This window comes from Mustela putorius, unplaced genomic scaffold (genome assembly GCF_011764305.1).
Source record: "Mustela putorius furo isolate JIRA1106 unplaced genomic scaffold, ASM1176430v1.1 tig00003901_pilon_pilon_pilon, whole genome shotgun sequence".
Taxonomy (NCBI): Eukaryota; Metazoa; Chordata; class Mammalia; order Carnivora; family Mustelidae; genus Mustela; species Mustela putorius.
In genome coordinates, this window is record NW_025422049.1 from 13,874,566 (window position 1) to 13,894,412 (window position 19,847).

At 42.2% G+C, this 19,847-nt stretch overlaps 1 protein-coding gene across 4 annotated transcripts in view; it reads left to right on the forward strand.

The window, feature by feature from the left end:
* Window positions 1–19,847, forward strand: part of AMOT (angiomotin) — a 62,901-nt gene that overhangs the window by 26,654 nt on the left and 16,400 nt on the right. For all 4 annotated transcript variants that reach the window (XM_004769096.3, XM_004769094.3, XM_004769095.3 and 1 more), the window contains 3 exons: window positions 1,948–2,092; window positions 2,952–3,044; window positions 5,722–5,867. In XM_004769096.3, the coding sequence (XP_004769153.2) occupies window positions 1,948–2,092; window positions 2,952–3,044; window positions 5,722–5,867 (384 nt within the window). The remainder of the gene's footprint in view (window positions 1–1,947; window positions 2,093–2,951; window positions 3,045–5,721; window positions 5,868–19,847) is intronic.

The following is a 19,847-nucleotide window of genomic DNA, read 5'->3' on the forward strand; positions in this document are numbered from 1 at the left end:
AGGTGGAATCTGAGTTGTTTGGTAACCCCACCTTTCCTCCAGTCTCCCACTGGGGACCTGATAGTTCTCCCCATAAAGTACCCTGAGCTTTGTTAAGAAGGCTAGTGGGAAACTGAGAAGGAATGCAGAATGGCTGCAGGAGTCAAATTCAATTTGCAAATTGCTGAGTAGGCCACAGGGTTTATTTATCTTATACAAATTATATGCAAATATCTCTGTAGTTATTTCATGTGCAATGAAGCTGTACTGGTTACAGAAAGACTCTGGAGTCTAATTTCTTAGTTTCTTCTCGATTCGCGCTGATTTGGGGCAAGACCCTTTCCCTTCGAGGTTTTGTGTGTATGTTTTATTTTTCTCCCCCCATTTTATAAGATTTGCAGTGGCATCATAAAACATAACTCCGATCGTGAATTTCCGTTCAAAAATCTGTACTGGTTTCCCACTGACTATGGGATAAAGTCCAAATACCTGGCATTAAAGCTTTTATGATCTGCCTCCAGTCTATCTTTACAGCCAGATCTTACCAGCTTCCCTCTTTGTACCCCACAGAGTCTAGCCAAATGAGACTACTGGTCATTCTGGGAATGCATTCGCTCTCTCAGAATAGAATACCCTTCCCCTCACCTCTGCTCATTGAAATCTGACCTAGCTTTTAGGATCTGACTCAAAATGCCTGAAATTGGTCTCCTCTCCCCTCACCCCAACCAGGAGTAACCTCTTCCTCCCTGTACTTTTGTAGCACTTACTTCTACTGCTCTGAGTAACGCATCCTTCTCTTGATTCTTTTACTTGATTAGATTGAAAGCTCCTTTAAGGGAAACAGTAATGTCCTCATTCATGCCTACATACCCCACGGGTATTTAAAAAATTAAAAAAAATTTTTTTTTATTTATCTGACAGAGATCACAAGTAGGCAGAGAGGCAGGCAGAGAGAGAGGGGGAAGCAGGCTCCTCGCTTAGCAGAGAGCCTGATGTGGGACCCGATTCCAGAACCCGATCCCAGGACCCAATCCCAGGACCTTGGGACCATGACCTGAGCCGATGACAGAGGATTTAAAACACTGAGCCACCTAGGCGCCCCTGCCCCCACGGGTATTTTAAAGATCTCTGTAAATATTTAGCCCTTGGTAAAGGTTTGTTAGAGTGAACTGAACCACTGGATAAGGCCGAGATTTCGAGTTTTTAGGGTTCGCCTCTGCCACTAACTTGATCTCAGAAAGGTCAGTTTCACTTTTCCCTGTGCTAAAATGGGGAGCGGTGTCCCTGTGAAGGCAGATAGCAGGGCAAATAGAAATAAACATGTGAAAGCCCTCTGGACACTCTGAAATAATGTTATTGACATATTATATACATTATTAATCCTATTTTCAAAATTAAGAAAATTCTTGTGCAGAAATTAAAATCATTTATAACTGTACTTATGAAATTTATTTTCTCCTACCACCTTCTCTGAAGGCAGAAACCGTATTTGTTTTGAACCTGAGGAACTCTCATGACCCCCTGAGCTGGTTGCTGAGCTAGCTGAACATTGACTTTAGAAATCCTTCTGGGGGCGCCTGGGGAGCTCAGTTGGTTTAAGCGACAGGCTGAGGTCCTGATCTCAGAGTTCTGGGATTAAGCCCCCCCCACCCCACCCCGCTTCCGCCGTGGGGCTCCGTGCTCAGTGCAGCATCTCCTTGAGATTTATTCTCCCTCAACCCCTCCCCTGATCCTGTGCATGCGCAATAGATCTCTCTCAAGTTAAATAAATACATCTTTTTTTTTTTTTTAAGAAATTCTTCTGGGAAACTTTTCTTATCTGTTAGGCAGGCCTCTTAGCCATCTGTAAAGCCCTGGGAGAAGCTGTCATTAAGGATTTGCATATATCCTTTCAGACCATCTATTCCATTAAGCTCCTACCATCCCCACTATCTTTCCTTTTTTTTTTTTTTTTTTGGTCTTTTCCAGGTGGAGACAGAAATCCAGCGTGTGTCGGAGGCGTATGAGAACCTTGTAAAATCATCCTCCAAAAGAGAGGCCCTGGAGAAAGCCATGAGAAACAAGCTTGAGGGTGAAATTCGAAGGATGCATGACTTCAACAGGGATCTGAGAGGTGAGCGACTCACTTCTGAAGCACTGGCCAAGATGGCGAAGGGAAGGGCTGAGGAGCATACATTGGGGCTCTCAAGGCTTGTCCAGCCCAGTACTTAGTATGACCAGTCAATTGCAGGGCATAGACCAGGCTAGGTTTTGGGGATGGCATCAGAACTTGCTTCATGAAAGTGGGATGTGCTGACGTGTTAAGCAGGCAGTATCCCCCCAGGACTCCTGGATCCACCTGGCTTGTCCCCACAATCCGTGTTGCCTCTTTCCTTTCTAGGTTTCGCAGAGGTCTGTCTTTTGGCCATGCAAGCTTGAAATAGTGATGTCCTCTGTTGTTTCTGGGACTCACTCCTTTTATTTTTACCTTAACATGATAATACTGGAGATGGTGAGAAAAGACCACCTTAATCACCTTCAAAACTGATGACCTTGGGAATGTTATTTTCTGTCTTTGAATTTAAAATGTCTTATTGATAAAATGAGACAACTGAACTAGATACTGCCCATGGTCCCCTTCTAGCTTTGATGTTACATGATTTTAAAGACATCATGATAACTTTGATGCTCTTTTTCCTGGCAAATGAAATATGTCATGTATTCAGGGATAGATTCCTTCATTAGAATTAAGAATTTTGCACTTCGGTTTAGTGAGGGAGGGGTGAAGTGTTAAGTGCTCACCTCCTCCTTCCCAACCATGGCTTAGATTGGTTTGGGGCTCCACATTGGTGAATCTGTGTCTGTGTGTCACCTATTCCCTGGTAACAAGAAGAAGCAGGCTTGTTTTGCCCAAGATCAGTATTTAGAGAGCAAACACCATGTGCTTGGAAATTTGTATATGGAGCCCTGTTGATTGTCTCTGAATTCCACAGAGCGTCTAGAGACTGCCAACAAGCAGCTTGCGGAGAAGGAATATGAGGGATCAGAGGATACTAGAAAAACCATCTCTCAGCTCTTTGCAAAAAGTAAGTCTGAAAGCTCTGGCAGCAGGTATTAATGTGTGGTTGGGAGCCAGATGTGTAAAAAGGTTACACAGATCTGCATATCCTTCTAGAACAGCCAGGACAGAGCAAATGACATCTAGGGATTCTTTTTCCTGTTCAAGCATCTTGTTCTTTTATCCTTTGAGGCCAAGAAGGCTGCTTGCCACATTTAGTCACATCAGCATGGCTCCTTCTGTATTAAACCAGGGAAGCCCCTCGAAACCCTTGCTTTTGTCACGGCTAGCTGAAAAGGACCCTAATGAACATGGGGTCTCTTAATGTTGGAGGGATTTATTGTTGAAGGCTCTGTGGGCTGGCTGTGGTGGGATTAACATGCAGGATGGTAGCGTTTGGAAATACCTAATCACACCTGCGGCTCCCTTAGTTAAACACCCTGTATTATATCATATCATTCCTTATTGGCCAAGGGCAAAGGGAGCTAGAGGAGGACCACTGCCGTGGCCTGAGCTACTGACTCTGGTTGCCCAGTTGGAGGATGTGGGGGAGGGCAGAGCTACGTCTTCCCCATAATAGTGTTTCCTTTGTCTGGAAATACTCCTAGGACCGTGACAATGAACTAATCCTCTTCTTTATCGGTCCCTAATAGACTCCACCCAGCTAGACAATGCCTCATTCTTTGCAGTTACCACAATAAAACCGGCAATAAAAACTCTGCAGTGGATTGAACCCATAGGGGGAAACAGATGAACTACCCTCACTCTGCATGTGCCCGTAATTGGTGCTGCCGACCCCCAGCCTCCCTCCCTGCGGCTCCCAGCTGGAGTAGCGCACGGAGGGGACTTGTCAGGCCCCATCTTTGCTGGGCCTCCACATGACCCTTTCAAGTCATTCCGTGCAGCTTCCAGTCCGCTTTTACAAGTTTGTTTGATCTTCACTTACAATATCCCCCTCCCTCCCTGGGTTGCTCTGTGGTGCACTGGCCTCAGAAGTGGGGCTTTTTTCTTTCTCATTTCCCTGAGCCTCCTGTTCCTTTGTCGGTATGTCTCAGAGGGAAGAGCGCAGTTTTTCTGGTATAAATTGTTATGCAGTTGCTTTGGGGGTGTCACGGTGCCCCTGGAAGCCGGTTGCCTCGTGGGGAAGGTGGTGACCTCCCAGGATAAAACAAATCAAAAGAGAAAATGTATGGATTCTTGCCCCAGGTCTGCTAGTTCATACCCCTCCTCCCTGTATGGTAATGGTATTTCAGGGGTCCTGGGAGCTCTGCTACTGGTTTATAAAATGTGGGAATGCAGTAGATAAAAATTGTATTAACAGCAAGGGGAAAGGCTGCCGCATGGTTCTAGACGGGAAAAATGGACTCTACTTAACAAGCAGAGAAGAGGGCATGACTTGTGGCCTCTTAGTTCTTTTTGCCTTTGGACATCGACAGGGTGCTGCGTGGATGGAACTGTGGTAAGAGGCAAGAAAGCCCTCTTGAAGAGCCTCCGTGGGGAATGGGGTCCACTCATCCTTGAGAGGCCAAACCAACACAACCCTAGGAGAAGGCAGTCTGGTTAGAAAGAGTTCAGAACAGCCTGGCCGTAAGCGTGGGTTCTGCTGTGTATTCATTGACTAATTGTAAGACCTCATACAAGTTACTCAGGCCCTCTGGGTCTCTTGTCTTTTCATATACAAAATGGGGAAGAGAATAACACTTTTCTTGCAGGGGAGTCCTTGTGAGGACTAAGAATACAGTACTTGGTAGGTAATAAGTACTCAATAAATACTCATTTCTTTCCAAGGTACAGCTGAATAGATATGTAATGTCAGAGTGGGGAGGGAGGTAAGGCTGCACTATTAAACCCAGGTATCATGGTCTCCAGAGGAAGGGCACTGTACCTCCAAATGAGAATCAGAACTGCTCTTTTGAGTTTTTGGTATGAGGTCTGCCCTAGTTAAAAGGGAAGGGACCTGGGGGCACCCGGGTGGCTCAGTGGGTTGGGGCCCTCTGCCTTCGGCTCGGGTCATGATCCCAGGGTCCTGGGATCGAGCCCCACATCAGGCTCTCTGCTCAGTGGGGAGCCTGCTTCCCTTCCTCTCTCTCTGACTGCCTCTCTGCCTGCTTGTGATCTCTGTCTGTCAAATGAATAGGTGAAATCTTTAAAAAAAAAAAGGGGGGGGGACTTGAAAGGCAGAGGGGATGACGACACGTGTCTTGGTCTTCTCTCCCTACCATGCAGTCCTGGACTTATACTTCAGTTGGAAAATTACGTTAGGAAAGAGTGGGATTTGGAATTTTACACAGTCTGTGAGATTCCATTTTTAGATTGATTTAATATACTGTCCCAAGATAATAAGGAAAACTCTGGGGGGCTCAGTGGCTCTTTTGCTAATACAAGACCACTTGAAGAATTAAAATTGAAGAAACAAGCCTGCCTGTTCTTCTGATGTGTGTGTATTCTTTCCATCATACTTTTCATCACACTTTTTACATCCCCTTTCACATTGCTTCTGCACAACAACCACTGTTAAGTGACTTTTCTGAATTTACATCGCAAGTTGGTGGTAGAGCCAGTGAGAGAGTCCCGATCTTGGGTATGCTGGTTCTTTCAGCTGTGTGTTAGACAATGCTTAACAATGGGTCTCATTGTCAGTTTTACTCAGGTAAGGTTTTGAGCCAGCTCCGGAGTGGCAGTAATGACAACTCTTGTCTTGATAGATAAGGAAAGCCAAAGGGAGAAGGAGAAGCTGGAGGCCGAGCTGGCCACTGCCCGTTCTACCAATGAGGACCAACGGCGACACATTGAAATCCGAGACCAGGCCCTGAGCAATGCCCAGGCCAAGGTGGTCAAGCTGGAAGAAGAGGTATGTGTAGTTTCCTTAAGTAGCATATGAGGCTGAGGTGGGGAAAAGCTGGGAAATCAAGGGATCAAGGGTGCAGGGGACTCCCCACTTTGGTGAACTGGCAGCTACACAATCCCCCAGTAGGAAAGTACCATCTGCCACTTCTTTTTTTAAAAAGATTTATTTATTTATTTATTTATTTATTTAAGAGCATGGGCTAGAAAGACAACACAAGTTGGGAGAGGGGCAGAGGAATAGGGAGAGAGAGAAACCCAAGCAGGTTCCCCACGGAGCGCACAGACTGACTCAGAGATCCATCTCACAACCTGAGCCAAAATTATGAGTCGAACACTTAACTGACTGAGCCACCCAGGCGCCCTGCCATCTGCTACTTCTAGTTATAGCTGTGCTGATGTGAGTGGACTTTGATTTCTTTTCTCTTCTCTGCAAGTTCCTTTGGCTCCAGAATAGAAAATCACCAAGGTCAAGGAGCAATTTCCATTTGCTCATTCATCTAAGAAGCTAGCCACCCCCCTACAAGTTCTCACTGTAGACCTAGCCTTACTTCAGGCCTGTGACCGATATATACTTTTTAATTCCTGCCCTTATAGGGCTTTAAAGCTCTTTTTTTTTTTTAAAGAAGGGCTAAAAAATGATTCCATAATTTTAAAGTACTCCGGGGATCTTAACATCAAAATGGTCCTTGTCTTCCCATACTCAGTGGGAATTTGGTCCCCTTAGGTGAAAATTAATAAGATAAATGAAATTTGATGGCTATGCCCCTTGTCCTAGGATTTATTTTACAGATTGGTTTTGAAATAGAAGCAGTCTCAAACAGGATGGGACCCAGGGACAATTTACAGTTCGTGGCAGGCCACGAGCAGTGCCTTGGCTCTTCCTGGCTAGGTTGTAGAATGTAGGTATGTGGTGGGGTAAAATTGTCACTTTTTTGGTGTGCAAGGATGGAGTCTTTCTTTGACAAATACAGGGGCTCCCAACTACTAAGCATATGATAAATACATATCTGATTAGTCTTGATTTAGATGTTACTCGATTGCAACACTGAACTGTGTTCATGTGAAATACAGGCAGTGTTGCTGCTGGCCTGTCACTAATTAACCTTGCCTGTCAGCTGTCATTGTATTGAAGTACTACTAAGTCTTCGATGTTTTATACTTCAGGGAATGGGTGTGTTCCAGCAAAAATTGATGCCAAAGTGTAACGTGGTGAAGAAAATTTCATATCTCACTATCTCTTCTAAAATTTGAATTTTGTTTTAAGAGGAAAAAATAGCCTCCATTGTAACATTGGAAGCCTTATAAACTGGAGACCCCCCCCAAAAAAAAAAAAGTGTTTCGTGACCAAGCCCTCAGCACTGTAGCTCTTTTATATATGAGCTCTCCTTCCTGCCTGCCTTCATTGCCTGCTGCTCCTCCCTCAGTAAGAATGGGTCTAGTTCCTAGAGATCTGACTTACAGATACCCTTTGGTTTTGGGGGTAGGGATTAAAATGCTTTTTGGAGGGCACCTGCATGGCTTAGTCAGTTGAGTGTCTGACTCCTGATCTCAGCTCAGATCATGATCCTCAGGGGTTTTGAGATGGGGCTCCAAGCTCAGCGGGAGTCTGCTTGAGATTCTCTCCATCTCCCTCTCCCTTTGCCCCTCTCATTGCTTGCCCCCTGTCAAATGAATAAGTATTTATAAAAAATGCTTATGGGTTGTGGGTTCATAGATTTCCACTAGGTAATGTCACCTAACCTGTATTATCCTTGACCTGATTTGCTTAATCATTGAACTTCAGGTTGGATAAATCGGGCTCATGTCCTGCTTCTTGAGCTGTCTACATGAGAAATACTGCTAAGTTTCTTTATTGAACATGAGGAATGCTTGTATATGTCTGGTATCCAGACCTAAGGAGCACACCCTTGAACCTTTTGCTATACCTCATTAATGCTTTTCCTTCCCCTTTTTGTGAGGAAATCACAGAGTAAATTACAGGACAAGGATAAGACTGTATTCTTTGAGAGAAGGGAAAACTGAGAGACTGGCTGAGAAGTAGCTTGCTGGTGGTCACATGGCAAGTCTTGGGTAAAGCCAGGAATAAAACTGGAATCTCATGACTCTTCATTCCCTACCCTTGCTGCTTGTCTCCCTGTCTGAATCATCCTTTGGTTCTATTCCCAAAGACAAAATGTGGGCGCTTGTTCAAATTTAGTAACCCCTGCGTCTTTTCATTTAAAAAAAAATTTTCACTCATAGGGCCCCTCTTTTTCAACCAGACTGTGAGGAGCTTGTCCAGAGTGGTTTGAGATTGGGCTGTATACACAGCCCTGCTAACCCTCCAGGATGGGTGCCCATCCAGTAGGAGGTAAATGGGGACAAAGACTCTGCAACTATCTTGGTTTGCTGTGTTCTAGGCCTCAGTGGTAACTGGTGGTTAATCATGAAAATAACATACAATATACATCTAAGGAGAGGATGTTAATTTGTAGTTCCCACTGGGCAGCCCTCACTGCAACAGTTGCCTGAAATATATTTCTGGCTTCTGAGGCTTTTCTGGGCATCCGTTCCAGAGATTTTTAGGATTTAGATTTCTAGGGCCCTGCCCCCAAAACACACAGATTTATGATTTAAAGAAGAAGTTCTGAATATTGGGCTAGGTTTCAGTCATGGCACCTGGTGGCCAGGTATCTTAAATGAGCTCATTGATTATTGTTAATTTTTAGTCTTCACCCAACTTGGACTTCTGCTCAGAGTCTGATTGTTGGGAAATCTGAGTTGCTGTTGCTAAAGGAGGTGCAACATTTCATGGGCCAAGAGCCTTCTACCCAATGGAATCACAGAGGCAGAGGTCGTGTAATGTCTCCCAGGCACTTAAGCGTGGTCACCTCTAGCACATGTAGGGGCTTGAAACCATGTCTCAGGAAAAATCCACTGATTCTTATTATCTTTTCTGTCTTAGCAGCCTATCTGACTTTGGTTTGCACCTGGGTGGTGGTTGCCTTATCTCCTTTACAATATTCAGAGGAAAACATTCTTTATCCTTAATCTCAAATACAGGAATTGATTATTGAACTTCCGCTCACCTGCTGTGACTCAACCTCCATTAGGCTTCTTCTGTCTGGGGTAAAATTTTTAAGTATGGAACATTATGGAAGGTAGCTCTGGAACTAATCTAGTAAGGAATCTTCAGTGTTCACAAAATTAGTTAACATCTCTAAATCGAGGAGGGTATTCAGGAATAGAAAATGTAGTTCTCTATCTGGAGATAACTCACATAAAATCATTTTTGAAGACAGAGGGATATGTCAGATATTAGCTATGTCTCCTATAAACAGAGAATTTAATTATGGCTTACAAATGGTACCATTACTGTCCCTTAGAAGTTCTTCCAAGAGAAACCTCTGTAGTCTACTTAGCAAATGAGAGTTAGGGAAACTTTTCCCAAATTAAGTAGTTGGTCTAGGGAGTATTTTCTTAGCCTTAGAATCAGGTCAATACATATAGCGAATTATTATGTTGTATACCTGAAACTAATAATAATGTTATATGTCAAATATATCACAATTAAAAAGAAGAAGGCCAGGGAAAGATTATGACTAGTTTAATGATCCAAGGACCCTTGCATGTATTTATGTCTTTCTGTGTATAAAGTTCTCATTTAGATGCTCTTCAAATACATTTCATTTTTCTAATCCCATTAAGTCTCTGGCCCATGGTACAATTCACTGTGCTCTAAGCTTTATACAGAAATGTGCCTCAGGCTTACAGAGAACCCTTTCCCACAATCACAGCTTCTTCCTCTTCCAAGCTCAGCAGAGATTCTCTGATGGACCTCGCTCTGTTGACATCTGGGGAGGTATCTTGCTGGAAGGGGCTAGCACTTTTACTACAGGAGAGACCTGGTTTTTCAGTGATTCACTATGACCCAGGTCTTGCCTTCAATCTGCGGCGATGCAGCCACTAGCAGCCAAGGTAAATGGTGCCTTTCCATCCTTGCCCTTATCTCTGTGGACACATAGGTCATGTTGAAGTGGAGGCCCTTTAAACTCCAAGGCAAAAGAACTCTGTCCACAACAATTATGGTATTCTTCCATGCAAAGGGACCTCCCCCAACTTCCCTCCCACCCCCAACACACGCTGCCACTAATTTGACCTCACTGGAGAGTTTCGACAGATGCCTGGCATATCCACTCACAAGGCTCAAGGCCGCCCAGACTTCTGGCTGGCTACTGTCTTATGATGATCCAGAGCTGAGCCACTGCTTGGGTAATTGTTTCAGGAATGGTGGGAAAAAGGCCCTGGCAAGATCAAAGAGGGAAGATGCTGCGGGTGGGCTGCTTACTGCGCAGAGGGCCCTGGAAGGGAGAGAGTGGAATGTGGGAGGGCTGGCAGAAAAAGTCAGTGAGCCTTGTTCTTTGGCTTTAGGCTAGAATGACAGCCACAGAGATTCAGGGGAAAGGGGCCCAAGTGTTAACCTTTTCTGAATTACCGTAGCTGGTGATGATTTAGACATCACACTGCTAACTCTTGATGCCCAGGCATTTTCCAATGTCCTTTTGCTGCTCCACTCAATTCTTCAAAACAAAGTTCATGTTGTTTCCTTCCATTTCCACTGTTATTCTTTTATGGCTGATATTTTTTCTTTTTTCTAATTCCCTTGCTACTTACTTGATTTGTCATTTTGGTTTTAGAGATGGGCAGTTTTCTGCTGTCACACTTATCCACATAGTACCATAAGAAGGTCTCCTTTCCCAGTAATGGAGGAAGATGTACTAGGCATAGACATTTATGTTTCATCCAAAATCATCTCCAGACAATAGCGCATCGCGTGAGTAGGTAAAACTCACACAATAGTTACGATGGATTATAAATGTGGATGGAAGATCTGAGGTTACTAATTATGTGTGCATTTAGAGTATTGATAGGAATTCAGATAAAGTACTTTATCTACCCAGGATGGATTTTTGGCTTATTTGAAGGGCATTTCATCTAAGGATGACATTTCCCATATTTATGGCGGTTTTGTTGTTGTTGTTTTGTTTTGTTTTTTGTTGTTGTTGTTGTTTTTTTTTTTTTTTTTTTTTTTAGAGAGAGAGTATTTGTGTTGATGGGGAGGGGCGGGGGAATCTTAAGTAGGCTCCATACCCAATGTGGAGCCTAACAGAGGCTTCAGTCTCATGACCTGAGATCGTGAACTGACCTGAAATTAAGAGGCAGACACTTAACCCACTGAGCCACCCAGGTGCCCTGGCAACATAGTTTTTTGAAGTAGGTATTGTTGCACCCAGTATGTTAAGAAATTATGTCCCCACCCCAAATAAAGATTGAGTGACCACTGAAAACTTGATTTTCTCAGTTTTTCCTATGATTTTCACTTTTTAAATTCCCAGATGGAAGCCTTGTATAATTTCTTTAGTCTTCTTAACAGAATGTACTTCATTCTCTTGGTAGCAAGTTTCTAGAGATGGTTTCTACTCTTCAGTTCTTTTAATATCCACCAGTGGACCACAGCCTCTTGGCAATAGACAGAGGCAGCTTGCTAATACCAGGGTAGTGTTACCAAATTACTTCAGAGGGAACTCTTACTTGGAGCCAGGGGCTCCTGAGTAAGGCTAAATCAAATTACACAGAAATTACTGAAGGCTCATGGAGCAACATATGAACTAGTTTTACAAAGGAGAAGAGCAAAGAAAATACACTTGAACTGTGACATCTGTGACATAGTGAGTGGAGTTGTGGCAATGGACAGGAAGATGAAAATCAAACATAATGAAGACTGTCCTCTATGGCACTGCACTTAGTTCTGTGTGACCAGTTTTAGTGTCTTCTAGCCAATGAAGTAAGTGTATGCCCATGATGGTGTTAGTCTAGCCAGTAAAATTGGCCTAACCCCTCTACCTATCCATCTGTATATATTTTTTTATTATTTATTAAGACTTTTCAGAGCAGTTTCAAGTTCCCAGGAAAATAGAAAGTAAGGTATGGAGATTTTCTGTCTACCCCTTGCTTCCGTACCTGCATAGCCTCTGCCATTATTAACACTGCCCACCAGAGAGGTCATATTTGTTACAGTTGATGAGCCTATGGTCACACATCAGTGATCTAAAGTCCATAGTTTATGTTAGGGATCACTCTTGGTGGGGTTTGGATCAATGTATAATGACATGTATCGACCATTATGGTATCATATAGAGTATTTTCACTCCCTAAAAATTCTGTATTCTGTATTCTGTATTCCTCACCCCCCTACATACTTTTTTTTAACTTTTCAAAAACATTTCCAAATCTGTATTGTATCTCCCACCATGAACCTTGAAACTTTTGTCTTCTTTTAACAGATTAGGAAATTAAAGTGTAGACAGATTATATAGTTAGTGATAAATCTAGGACAAAGCCCAGATCTCTTAATTCCAAAATATCCTACCCTACACTTTGTCCACCAGTGCATACAAGCAAAAGGTCAGTGACTAAATGACTTCCTTGCAAATGGCTGAGACAAATGGGTAACTTTAGGGTCTGAGAAGCAATTTTGTATGTAGCCATCTTTTAAAAAATAAATTTGAAAGACGTCCACAGTTGTTGGAGGGAGGGAAGAGATGCCATCACGTGGTATTCATTTGCAGGGATCAGATTTTCCTGAGTCAGAAGGGGGTTAAGAGATCTGCCAAATGCTTGGGAATGGGTTCAAATTATTGCAGAAGTGTAATGGAAAAATATGATTGATTGAGCTCGAGAGTATTTGCCCTATTCTTCATTGGATTGCCTTTCTGTTGTTCCTCTCACTTTATGATTCCTTTTTAAAAATTTATCTCTGAATCAGAGTGACTTGAAACCCTTGACTTGCCAAAGTAAATACATTGATGAATGTGTATTTATTCATATATTTGTAGTGTTATAGCTAAACTATGCTATGCTCATTTTTATTCTTCTGTTTGACAGCTAATTAATATTAACTGGTTACCAAGAGTGTAGTGAACAATAAACTAGAACTAGAACAGATACAAAGGAGTAGAAGGTCCCTGCCCTTATGGGGCTTATAGGATACTGCTCTCCAGTGGGGCAGGGGCTTAATCTTGCTTCCCATTATTACATCACTACTGCTCTCCGATGCAGAATAGCGCCTGACATATGATAAGCATTCAGTAAATACCTGTTTAATGAATAAATGAATCCATACATGAATAAAATCTCTTATAGTGACTGCTAATAGAGTATACATTATGAGAGGCTTTTGAGAAAAGCAGCAATCAGGGTCAGTTAAGATTAGTAAAGGAGAAACTCGTGGAGAGTTTAGTGATATGGTGAGGGGGGATGAAAAAATGATCAGACTAAAAAAAGAAGGAGAAATGATCTGATCAGACTAATACAAAGGTTGATTATTTGCAAGGTAGGCCTGGTTGAGTTTTAAGGCAGTAGGAGGCAGAAACATTTTGATAAAAGCAGTTTTAAGAGCTGGGTCTAGACTAAATAGGGGTGATAGCAGACTGGGGGTGAAATGAAAAGCATCAAGTAGCTTGAGATATGAATGAGAGAGAAGAGCTCTGGCCTAGAGAGTGAGAGGGGTGGTATAAAAAGTGCCTTGGATATAGTAGATACCTAATCAATACTACTGGAATGGATATGCTAGCAGTAGGTAGCTTTATTCTTAGATAAAGAAGTGCCTTAATGTACTCCTTGAAGAAGTCTGTTATAGCCACTGTATATAGGATGGACTGATTGTGCATGTGTGTTTATGTGCACAGATGCTTATATGTAGATGGGAGAGGGCAGCTGAAAGGACATCTGTTAGGTTATTATTACAATAGCTCTGTTGTGAAATGAGTACTTAAACCTATGTAGGCCAAAGGGGCGCCTGGGCGATGCAGTCGGTTGAGCATCTGGCTCTTGGTTTGAGGTCGGGTCGTGGTCTCAGGGTTGTAGGACGAAGCCCGGCATCAGGCTCCACACTCAGCGTGGAGTCTGCTTGAGATTCTCCCTCTCCCTCTGTCCCTCCCACTCATGCACGCGTGCTCTCTCTCTCTCTAAAGTAAATAAATCTTTTAAGAAAAAAGCCATGTAGGTCATGAAAATATAAGGAAACAAAAGAATAAGCGATATGTTAGAATTAACACATAGTAATAGTGAGAGATTGGGTATGTTAGACAAAGGAAGGAGGGAACAATAATTTCAAGATTTTGAGACTGGAAAAATAAAGTGATGATAATGACTGAACTATCAAAAGGATAGCCTTTTGGAGAAGGTGAAAGCAGTCTGGGACACAGTAAGTGTCAGAGTGAGAAATCTTGCACTCAGCTAGAGGTCTGTGACTAAAGAGAGCATGATAACATTAAAATGTGAATATAAGCACTTGTTCAAAGTATGGCATGAATGAGATCTCCAGTAGTGCTGAAGTGTAGATCCAGGATTCTCACCCTCAATATTATTGGCATTCGGGGCCAGATAATATTTTAATGGTGGTAATAGAGGAGGCTGCCTTGTACGTTGTGGGATGTTTAGAAGTATACCTGGTTCCTACCTACGGGAAGCCAGTAGTAACCTACCCCTAGTTCTAACAACCAAAAATGTCTCCACACATTGCTCCATGATTCCTGGAGAAGAACCATTGGTATAGAGGCAAAAAGAATAAACTTCAGAGATTAGACCTTTGTGGTATAGTGAGATGTAGGAATGGGGTTGGGAGGGAAGGTGGGTCTAAAATATCAACACAGAAGGTGGGTCTAAAATTATCTGAAGTGATTTAAGGAACCACTTTTGGAGAATACAGAATTAAAGAAAGCAAGGGAAGGGGAGCTTTGGCAAGTTTTTGAAAATTGGCCTTTGGTAAGAAAACTTGAATGGATGGAATGATTTCCCTATTCACAGAATATCCAAAGGGAATTTGGTTTAAATGATGGATTAACTTGGCTTCTTCTAGAGGTGCATGGGTACTCGTCTCTAGACCTGAGGCACTACCTTGGCTTTAGAAACTTTTCAAGTGAACTTTGACTTCCTTGAATACTGAAGACATAGAAAAATAAATCATCTGGGATCCTGTGGGGAGCGCAAACATTGTATGTTCTCTTTTCCATATACTTACACACAAACTAAGGCACAACTTCTGTTTTGTTTTTACTTCCAAGAATGTGCCCATATAGAATTCTAGGATTTCATTTTGCCTCCTTTCTTAATTATTGGTCAGTGTTGAAGGTGAAAAGGGGAAGAGCAGATCCATAGAATACCTGTGAATTGAAAGACCATCAGAGACCATCTGAGACTGTCTGTCTAGCCTATGTAGCTTTTTTTTTTTTTTTTTAACTTCTTGAAACCTACTGGTCAGTGGTTTCTCCTAAGAGAGAGAATGCCATACCCAAAGGCAATGAGGCGTGAAATGCCATGGGGTCCTCGGGAACCTTAAATAATTTAACCATGCTGAAAAGTTAAGTGTGAAAGACAATGGAATGAGGTAATGCGATATATATGTAGTAATCTTTTTTGGAAGTTAACTTTTACGTAGAACCCTATATATATAAATACATATATATAGAAAACACCTAAAATACATACATAATATATAAATATATATATAAAACACATAAAAGAGAAGCCATCTGATACAGCTTACCCACCATAGTGGCCTCTGAAGCACTCCACAGAACAGTTTGAAAATCACTCCAGGGCCTGGCATTTTATCTTCAAAGGACCGGATAGTAAATAGTTTCTGCTTTGTAGACCTTAGGCCTGCTCAGCATTGCTGTTCTAGCCAGAAGGCATCTGTAGCCAGTATGTATGTAGATGGGGTTGGATGGATTTGGCCTGCTGCTGACCAGTTTGCTTGGCTGACTCCTAAAACCCTCCTCATTTTTTACAAATGGGGACTCTGAGACTGAAAACAGGGAAGCAAATTACCATCAAGAGCAGTGCTAGGACTAGAATCCAAGTCTCCTGATTCCCACTTTGTTCCTTTACCTTTCATTTGTTGTCAGATAGAAATACCTGATTGTGTATGTGCGTGTGTGCATGTGGTAGGGAATGAGCTCTGCCTGTGGCTCTTTGAACAGTACCTTTGACCGTAAGTATTTATTTCTCATAAAACTGAGGTCATTTGGAGAAAATACGGTGTCCTTGCAGCTACTTAGTGCTTACTTCTAATTGTACCACCAATGACTGGCCTTGACCTATAAAGATCCTGAAGCTCTGTCATACGAACTGTTTGAGGCTTAGTTGTTTTTTGGGGAGAAGGAGCAGAGGGAGAGAGAGACTCTTAATCAGGCTCCATGCCCAGTGTGGAGCCCAACATGGGGCTCAATCTCATGACCCTGAGATCATGACCCCAGCTGAAATCAACAATAGGATACTTAACCGACTAAGTCACCCAAGTGCCCTGAGGCTTAATTTTATTATGTTTTCCTAGGGGAAATGACTGTATTTTTAATGTCTTTAAGTTTTATTTTTTTAATCTTTAAGTCTAGTTGTCCTATACTACTACTTGGTGGTATACAACACAGTGATTCAACAATTATTTACATGATAACATGCTCACCATGATAAGTGTATTTCAGTATTATTAGCTACATTCCTTATGCTGTACTTTTCATCCCCATGACTTATATATTTTATAACTGGAAGTTTGTACCTCTTAATCCCCTTCACCCATTTTGCCCATTACCCCACTCCTCTCCCCTTTGACGACCGCCAGTTTGTTCTCTGTATTTATCAATGTGTTTCTCTTTCGGTTGTTATTTCTCTGTTTGGTTTGTCTTAATTAGACACTGATGTGATAATGAGAGTTACTGAAATAATGAAAACCATATCAAGGCTATCTGGCATGAATGTACCAAGTTGAAAGTCTTAGAGCATGTGTGATTTGGCATTAACTTTTTCTTTAAAAAAAAAAAGTCCTTTTTGTGCTGGGTGATCTACTAAGCACTTCATGTGTTATTTCATTTGATTCTCATAGAGGTATAACACATCTTCATCATCTCCATGTTGTTGATGAATGAATAAATGGAAGCTCAGAGAGATTGTCTTACCTCAGGTTGCATACCTAGTGAGTGGGAGAACCAGGTTCTGAACTCAGACAGTCTGAGGCCAAAGCTCATAACCACAACCATTGTACTATGTGGCCTCTCTCTTTACCTAAGAAGGAATCACTGACATTTCTGATGACATTGGAAGGTGAAGTTGGGCACCCACAGTATCCTAATTACCGATCTAACATTTGAGGAGATACACACAGGAGATAAGTATACAGAAGAGAGTCAGAAAAGAAAAGGGGAAAAGAAAAGGGGATTTATCATGATGAAGGTAAAAGTGAAGCTTATAACAATAGTAAAGGAATTAATAAATTATATAGACCTTTGTTCCTTTTTAAATATAGATGAGATCTAGGGGTACCTGGGTGGCTCAGTCAATTGAGTACATCCGACTCTTGATTTTGGGTCAGGTCATGATCTCAGGGTTTTGAGATCAAGCCTTGTGTTGGACTCCTCACCAATGGTGAAGCTTGCTTAACATTATTACTCTCCCTCTGCCCCTCCTGCTCCCTCTCTAAAACAAAGAAACAAATAAATATGAGATCTAGAAAACAGAGTACATAACTTAGAATATAGCTGACTTGTTGATTTAATCTATAGGGTCTTGCATTGGTAGCATCCTAGAGTTGTCCTTTTCTGTCATAAGTTATCTAGGGATAAAGCATTTCCTAGGTGACCCTGGTATTTATGGGTGAGCTATCCTCATTCTTCTTGTAAAAGAGGTAGGAGGAGAATTAGGCCGGCAGCAGTGGTCCTGGTACCTTACATGTAATCATCCCAGTGGCTCAGTGACTCCGACTGCTGGAGATGCTTTTGATAAGATATTAAGGTTTCCTTTCTCAAGAAAGGGAAGACATGGAGATATCCACCTGGCCCTGGACTGCTTCTTTTTCAGTTCTCTGTGCTTATACCAGAGTACTTTACCATCAAGGCAAGAACTGCATGCTCACTTTAATTGCCTTTAAGTATAACTGCTGTAAGCCTGAGTAATTATAGTTAACATCCTCTGCATTAACATTGCACTGTTCCCTTAGGATTTTCAGTGATTCACAAATAAATGCATTCAACTTTAAATAGCTCATGAGGATTATAGAACCCAGAAGGTGAAGATAGAGAATATTCCCTGCTCTCCAGTTATTCAAAGCTTAGCAAATAGGAAGGCAGAGACATCTGGGGCCTGACAGTCTTCACTGCCCTAGTCACTGTTGTTACAGTCACCCATTCCAGGAAAGAAAAGAGTTAGCTTACTGAGAGGAAGATTACGGTGATTACTGTTCATTTTATTTCCTAGGCAAAGGTCTTCTGGATAAAAGCATGTAGACTTCCAACTCACCTCAACTGGTTTACAAGGCTAAATTGAACTAGGTCTTGGAATGAAACGAAATGACAAGAAACTAAGAAAATTTCTAAAAAATATTTTCTTTATTTATTTGACAGAGATGACAAGTAGGCAGAAAGGCAGGCAGAGAGAGGGGAGGAAGCAGGCTTCCCACGGAGCAGAGAGCCTGATGCAGCGCTCGATCCCAGGACCCTGGGATCATGACCTCAGCTGAAGGCAGAGGCTTTAACCCACTGAGCACCCAGGCACCCCAAGACAATTTTTTTAAGTTTTCTCAGTCACCTAGGCAAAGCATTCCACAGGTCTGGTGGGAAAATATAAGATAGGTTTTCTGCAACCAAGATAAAGTTCAGCAATCCCGACATTAGGAGAAGACAGTTCCAAGACAAGGACAGTTCAGCACATGCTTTTGCTGTCTGACCGGACATTCTAGACAGCAGTGATTTGGTCTCATTACCATTAAGAAGTTACCTGGTTTCTGCAGTGGGGAAGTTGGGGTGGTTCTGCTGGCTTGGCCCCAGCTAAATGGGGGTGGGCAAGGCTGGAAGGGTGGGTAACCTCCCACGTTGCAACTATCTGCCTAGGTAGCTCAGGGGCTTGGGAATTTGTTGAAAACTTAGAGTTGAGCTGAATTCTTCAATTTCCTTTTGACAAGGTTAACAATAATATTTTTATTTGGATCTTAATAGTAAAAGTATCCCTAATCTCAGCTTCCATGAAAGTGATAATGACAGCTGTGACTAGCTTAGAGGAATTTCTGTTTGAGAAAGAGTCCATGCCTTGATTTTATTGGCAAGATAGCACCCCACAAATATGATGAAAAGCAGAACCTCCTCATTGACTAACAAGCTGGGAAGGCTGCATTTACCCTCTCTTCTTAAATGCTGAGGAGGTATATATATGCCTTCCGTAAAGAGCCCTGAGATCCTCTTCATTCCTCCATTCCAGAGGAGCCAGGATTAAGTTTATGAATTACAAGGGTACAAAGAACTCAGTTTCTTAGTCCCAACCTGCTTCCCCCTTTGCTTTTAGTTGTGGTTCATAGGCTTGGAAAGAGGAAGAATCATGTTTGACTCATTTACTCTTAGATTCGATTCATTATTTCAAGTCTTTAGATATCTTTAAAGGTCCCAGAATGAAGTTGAGAAATTACGGTCCACTGTTACCAGCTCAGGCTCATGACTGAGGCAGAAATTGCAAATAACTTGTGTTCTTTTAATAAATATCTAGTGGGGCATGTGCTAGGTAATGAGGAGATTAAAAACTCTTCAACGTATGGTAGCTTCACTTTTGAGAAGCAGAAACTGTCCGGGAGAGCAGTGATCACCATATTGGGTAATTACAAGGACCACAGACTTCAAAGAGACAATTCTGGCTTCCTTGTAACTCCAGCACCCTTTCTCTATATAAGGGTGGGGGTAGGTTTCCTTTCCATACCAAATTAAGGTTTTCTCCCTGGAGAGTCCCCATTTTATTTTTTCGAATTTCTGTACTGTAATGACCAAAATAATACATTGTTGCTCCCAGAGTATTCCATTTTAGAATGAAGAAGAGCAGATAATCCATCAGGATTATTATTTTAATAATGGTAAAAGTTTGCCATCAAAGACAGACTTTGGGGGCACCTGGGTGGCTCAGTGGGTTAAGC